Genomic DNA, 6,886 nt, shown 5'->3' with positions numbered 1-6,886 from the left:
TCCTCCTCAGAATTGAGGCCCACAGGGACATTCATACCCACATTTCCAAGGTCCCTTTGCAAGAGCTCATACAGAGCAGAATGTCAGCTCTGAAAAGGAACATAGCTACCACAGGCAAGCACAACAGGTTGATAAATGTATCGCCCTTTGACCAGTAGAGCATCTGATAAAATAAGGCCTTGCTTTTATTAATGACATTGATTCCCTTCTGCTGCGCTGAAAGTGAACCCACTCCAACGGTTTGGTTTGTCTATTAAGATCAGGTTCATATTTAAACCGTTACATCATTTTTATTTAGAAAGACCACCTATTCCTTAGAGACATAGGGTTTTATATTCAGCTTGCTACTGAAAAACAGCCGCTACCATTTGTCCCTTCTTGAAATAGGGTGCCTTATCAATCTGACCAAAAGTTTATTTAAAGAGCTCCCTCATGCCTGCTTGCTCAAACTCTGTTTGTATATAGCTACCGATTGCTGCCCACTTGCATGAATTTCCTCTTAAAACATCCAGACTTCTCCTATGATGAGCTTTCCAGCAATTACCTTAGACATTAGTGTCAAAAGCACAGAGGTATCACAGCTCTGCAGTGTTTCCCATGGTGTGTTTTCTGACGGGATATGCTCCATTCTCTGGCCTGCTGAGGGTGCTGTGTATTCAGCTAATCCATGCTGAATTTTGCCTTAGCAGTTATTTAGGGTGAGGGTGGCAGGAAAAGTTGGCAAAGACTTGCCAGGAAGCCTGGGAAAATAAAAAAAAAAATATCTGGCAAGAGTTGGAGAACATGGAAACTGAGGACAAAAGAAAGAGATAAGATTTCTTATTCAGTGGAAATGATGGATTAACTATTTCTACTTAATTAATTTACTTACTTTAGTAATAGCTTCTCTTTTTTTCCATAGGATTTTAATACAAGAAGATGAAGATCACATTCTACATAAGTTTGCTACTGGCTGGGCTTCACGCTGTTGCCCATGGTCAGCTCCCACCCAACCCCCACAATGGACATGATCCAAATGAACCTAAACACCACATGCATCGCAGAGGTGAGGCGACCGCTTGCCTCAAACTAGTGCCAAACAACGCTGACTTCGCATTTCAATTTTTTAAAGAGGTTACGCTGGAGGCACCTAATAAGAACATTTTCTTCTCTCCTGTAAGCATCTCCGCTGCATTTGCGATGCTGGCCCTAGGGGCTAGGTCAGCCACTCAGACTCAGATCCTGGAAGGACTCGCCTTCAACCTTACAGAGATTCAGGAGAAAGAGATACATGAAGGCTTCCACAACCTCATCCACATGCTGAGCCATCCCGAGAACGGGGTCCAGCTCAACATGGGGAATGCCATCTTTCTAACAGAGAAGCTGAAACCTCTAAAAAAGTTTTTAGATGATGCTAAAGCTCTGTATCAGATGGAGGCTTTTACCATTGACTTTAACAATCCCACGGAGGCTAAGAAGCAGGTCAATGATTATATAGAGAGGAAAACACATGGGAAAATTACTAATTTGGTCAAGGACATGGATCCACGGACCGTAATGCTTCTGGCTAGCTTTGTTTTCTTTAAAGGTAAGTCCTCTAGGATTTGCATTCAATTATTCATTCTTATCAACAGGTCTAATGTCAGCTACCTCATTTGGAAATTGCTCTGGGAAAAAGGTCAAATGCTCTTTGCTGGGTGAGAAAAGCCCCTAATGGCAGACTGGAGGTGGTGGAGAGGTGGCAGGACCCCACTTGGCAGGGGAAGGCAGCCAAGGGCCACACGGGCTTGGTTGTCCTTGTGGCAGCCACAGAAGCTCTGCTCCAAGCCGCAGCCTCCCGTGCAGCCTAAGCTTGCTTTTGTGGGCTTAGCCGTAACTAACATTGCCCCATGTTCTAATTTTCAGTGAAGGGGCCAAGACACATGCATGACTTAATCCTTTTAATGCCTTTATTTAAAAGCCTGCATGATTCAATGGCCTAATTTACTACGTACTCTTTTTTTTTTTTTTCCTATCAGAGTACTTTATGTATACATACTAACATTTATATATGGAAGAAGCCAATGATAAACAGGGGAGGACATTTTAAGGAATAAAGTAGAAACACAGTGCATTTCTAATGCAGGTTAGATGATGTGCTCTTAAGCCTAACATAACAGCACTCAGATATGAGATCCTACAGTAATTTTATCTGCAAATTGAGGCTTATGATTAAAGTCAATAGAAATGAAATGCATACAATATATGAATACATAGATGATGTCAGGTCAGCCCTTAAATGACAACTTGCAGAAAGGCCACTTAGATCACCTGACCACAAAAGTAGTGGTAGATACAAAGAAAATGCCTCATTAGTTCATTGCTGGCTTCTGAAAAATAAAGTGGAAATGGAATCCAATGCACTCTTTTGACCAGGTAAAAGATTCTTGCCTTATTGTGACACACATTTTAAAATGTTATGTTTGAAAATTCTGAATTCAACAAATAGAGGAATTTTATTTCTAGGAGGAATATTATTACCAGTTATATATAATTCAGTTTATGATGGGATGGGACATGAGATTTTCAGCTGCATTCTCCTTCTCTGTATCAGGCAACTGGGAAAAGGCTTTTAAACCAGAGCATACTGAAGAAAGGGAGTTCTTTGTGGATGCTGAAACTACCGTGAAAGTCCCTATGATGCACCAGACAGGCAGATTCGACTTCTATTTTGATGAGGAGCTGTCGTGCACCGTGGTACGGCTTCATTATAACGGGAGTGCTACTGCATTTCTGGTTCTGCCAGCAAAAGGGAAAATGAAGCAGTTAGAGCAAACTCTGGTCAAGGAAACCATTCAGGAATGGTCAGACGGTCTCTTCCAGAGGTAATCTTCTGTCAGTCAGCTGCAGCAGCACCTAGATTTATAGTCTTTTTTGGGAATGCAAACACTATGAACTTGCTGATTCTGGGAACTGAGTGGGTTATTTTTGGCTTGTGCGCCCTAGCTGTAAAAATCTCGCAGCTGGTTGGTATTTAACTATTCTCTTGTTGATGCCCGAGTGACTTGCTGCTCCCCCTCACCAGAGCAGAGACCATCCTGACGGGCTCCCAAGGAGTCCCAAATAGCAAGCCCAGATTGGCGTTTCTAAACAAGTCCATTGACTGAGCAAGAAGGTGGCAATTCTAAGGCAAATATCCTACACTGAGGTGTTAGTTAATGTCTCATATGTCACTGACACATCATGACTCAGACCTATGTCTAAACCTTAAATAAACCATAACTTAAAGAGTTTGTAGTAATGCACACATACATAATATGTCCTACACAAATATCTTCCTTACCAGGACGCTTGCAGCACATGGTGATTGTTAGAATCAGCTAGTGATTAATTGCAGGTGTCCTGATTTTCTGACATTTTGTTTTTGAAACTATAAAAATCTAATGAGGTTCTGTTAGCTCCTACCATTGACACTAACATCAGCTAACACGTTTTACAACCCTGTTCGTCTGTGAGGGAAGAGATCTTAGCACTAGTAGATGAGTAATATCAAGTTAATATGTGTCTAATTTACCAAGCTCTGCCCTGATTCACAACTAATAAGGCTGTGCGGTTCACACCCATGATTCTTGGTGTGTCATAGAAATGCCAGCACAGTTAATAAAAACATAATGAGTAGCAAATTGGATATGAGCTACTAACGTGATACCTCAAATATGAAAAATAAAAATGAATAATTCTCAGATGCAAAGATCAGGAAAATCCTTATCTAAATGAATTCTTGGTGCAAGTGCAAGTTCCTTCAAGATCTCATGGGAGAGGCTGTGGGACGCAAATGGCTATTTCAGTCTTACTGTTATGTTGATGCCAGTGTTGATACACTTGGTCCCATCATCTTCTAGTGCACTGGGCAGTATCACATAAGGGCTACAGCAGTGGGGTTTGGATCCCATCTCTTTTGCTATTCAGCCCAAGCTGACTCTGGGCGAGACAGCAAGACTTCAGCTACCTAAATGGTAGTCACTGCAGTAGGTGACTTGGAGGGTCTGAGGATCCCTAGACAGCACGTGAAGAGAAATCCAACAGAAAGCATAGTAAGCAGGAGCTGCCTGTACAGATACTAGATCAAGACCAGCCCTCAGGAGGAAGACAATTAGAGGACAGGGTGTCCAAAGGTGCAGGCAGCAGGGCACAGACCTTCCCTGGAGCCATGTCAAATGCCACAGTTGTGCCAAACCCACTGCTTTGCTTTGAACTGCTGGGGTTTGCCACACTTCCCCCCAAGCAGACTCTGTGCCCCACTTCAGGTCTCCACTTGCTTGAGCAACATGGGCTGTTGCCTCCACACCTCATCTTCTCTGGCTGTAAAGAAGGGCTGTCGTTACTGTCTACCTTTGCAGAGTGCTCTCAGATTTGCTGAAGCAAAGCACCAAATAGATTATTATTATTATTAGGAATGATAGCGCCTGTATCACCACGAGAAGCACCAGCAATTGAATTAGTGCTCGTTGTACAGTCAAGGTCCAACCCTCTGGGGTTTGACATTCATGGGAATTACACAGCTTTCTCACCATCATCTGCCTCAGTGGAAAAATCCTTCTCACCACCTTCTGTGTTTCTCTCCTACCTAACAGCCTGATGAGCCTCTACTTCCCCAAATTTTCTATTTCTGGGAGCTATGAAATAACAAACACCCTCAGCAAGATGGGAATTGTGGATGTGTTCACTGACCAGGCGGATCTCTCTGGCATCACTGGTGCCCCAGAGCTGAAGGTTTCTAAAGTAAGTCCATGGCTGTTAGCCCTCTCCTTTCTTTCACAAACATGCAGGAAAACCCCTCTGTGATAGCATCCAGAAACACCAGCTAAATACAGCTCCCAGCTTGCCTGCAGCTGTGCTTACCCTGGCCTCAGCCTGCAAGCTTGCAAGAGGAGTTTGGCCCTCAATGACAGTGGAAATCACATTAGTTTACTGCACATCTGTTTTTTCCAAGACTGGTATCAGCTAAGATTTCTTGGATGGTATCCGGAACATGAGAAGAACCTCAACCCCCAGGCCCTCAAGGGCAGCTGCTAACACTCCCGGGCACACCACAGCCTGTCCTCCCACCTTGGAGACTCAGTTTCACAGGTGCAGACAAACTCTTACAAGTGGAGCCTCCATCCTTCATACAGTCTTTGAGACAGAGGAAAAATGATCTGGGATATTTATTTATTTATATTTCTGTAGCTCTGTCCTGGTCCTCATTTAAAGCATCCATGAATACAACAACACAGCTCACATCTCTACTGCCTCTACTCACTTCTCAGTGGAACCTCCAAAGCAGGGCTGCTTTAAAAGGGGTCTGATTCATTTCTCAGGTGGTTGTTGTCTGCCCAAAATGACTGTTTGTTTTCTTTCTTCCTAGGTTGTTCATAAGGCTGCTGTGGATGTTGACGAGAGAGGTACTGAGGCAGCAGCAGCGACAGCTGCTGAAATAGTTACAGTGTCTCTTCCTCCAACCATTGAATTCAACCGTCCCTTCCTCATGCTGATTTTCGACAGAGATACAAACAGTACACTCTTCATAGGAAAAATAGTTAACCCAACTATTAGTAGCTGAAGTGACACGAATTCTGCTTGCTATTACTGATTAAAGAAGATGCGAAACTGCATGACATGATTTGTTTCCATTTGTACCAGCTTAGTATATGGTTCTTGTTTAGCAAGAGTTTTCATTCTGTGCCATTATAAAAAAAAATATGGGTATTGACCATGACACTTGCTTAAGAGGAAGCAAGGAAAATGTTTTAAATTCAGCTAGCAAAGAATGTCTTTTTTACTTGCCTGAAAGCCAAGGAAAGACCTACGATTTGCCAGCATTCAGAGAGAGGCATTTGTATTACAATTGAAGACTCCTGCTTAATATGTGGTTGTCAACCAGAATAGCAGATAAAATGATTAACAGTCTTGCAAACAAAGCAGAAGTGGTTGTAACTTAGCATAAGTAAGTAAACAAGAGATGGGAAGAGTTGGATCAACAATGCAGGGTCATGGGAAACTGAAGCTTCTAATGGAGACAACACTTGGAATGTGAAAAGCTGTCTTCAACAGGGAAAGAAATCTGCTGTCTTCATCAGAAACCTTTTATCATTTTTAGTATTAATCTAGCAGCAAATCTGCCTGACTTTCTTGCAGCTCAAAACAGAGCAGGAAGATCAAATCTGCTCTTGAACCTGGAGACTTTCAGCCACGTATTGTTGATTTGACAGACTTAGATAGCCCGTGTGAGTAGCTAAAGGAAAGCCCCCTTTCTGCTCTGTGTTCCTAGTAAAAAGCTCCTGTTAACTCTCATACGCAGTGCTTGACAGTGTTTTTTGACTAAATAGGCACAGTACCTGTATAGACAGTCACAGAATGGTTTAGGTTGGTAGGGACCTTGAAGATCATCTAGTCCCACCCCCCCTGCCATGGGCAGGGACACCTCCCACTAGACCAGGTCACTCAAAGCCTCATCCAGCCGTCTGCCAGATTTGCTTCATCAGGCAACAGCTCCTGGTATACTGACATCGTGCTGTGATTTTCCACTGCAGGATTTGCCAGAGACGGTGTTGAAGAAGAGGCAGGCACCACACTTAGCACAAAAGAGCAGCAGACAGCTTGCTCCCTGCCTACGTCCGTGCTGCGCTGCGCCATTTGTTATGTGGCCCATTCTCATCTCCCCCCTCCCCCCCATCCACCAAGTCCTACTCTCCGAAACTTGCTCTCACCGCCGCAAGCAACACCAAACAGATTTTCCCTATTACGCTCACTCTTTGCGTTTCCTCTCCGCACCAGATCTTTTTCACAGCCTCCCACTCTCCCTCCTGCAGACTAACATTTTATCCCTCCCACCCACCGGCGCCGTTTGTTCGTGCAGGAGGTGGACGCTGCCAGCTCGGCTGTAGCA

General features: G+C 43.7%; 1 protein-coding gene across 1 annotated transcript; it reads left to right on the top strand.

Annotated features, from left to right (window-relative positions):
* Window positions 1–918: 918 nt before the first annotated feature.
* LOC104283427 (alpha-1-antiproteinase 2-like) lies at window positions 919–5,560 on the top strand. Its single transcript, XM_009881600.1, has 4 exons — window positions 919–1,567; window positions 2,573–2,843; window positions 4,593–4,740; window positions 5,366–5,560. The coding sequence occupies exons 1-4, from the start codon at window positions 919–921 to the stop codon at window positions 5,558–5,560; spliced, it is 1,263 nt and encodes a 420-aa protein (XP_009879902.1).
* The last annotated feature ends 1,326 nt before the right edge of the window (window positions 5,561–6,886 follow it).

Source organism: Charadrius vociferus, unplaced genomic scaffold (assembly GCF_000708025.1).
Source record: "Charadrius vociferus isolate BGI_N301 unplaced genomic scaffold, ASM70802v2 scaffold282, whole genome shotgun sequence".
Classification (NCBI taxonomy): Eukaryota; Metazoa; Chordata; class Aves; order Charadriiformes; family Charadriidae; genus Charadrius; species Charadrius vociferus.
Note: the sequence above shows the minus strand (reverse complement) of the source record. Positions and strands in the feature narration are given on the sequence as shown.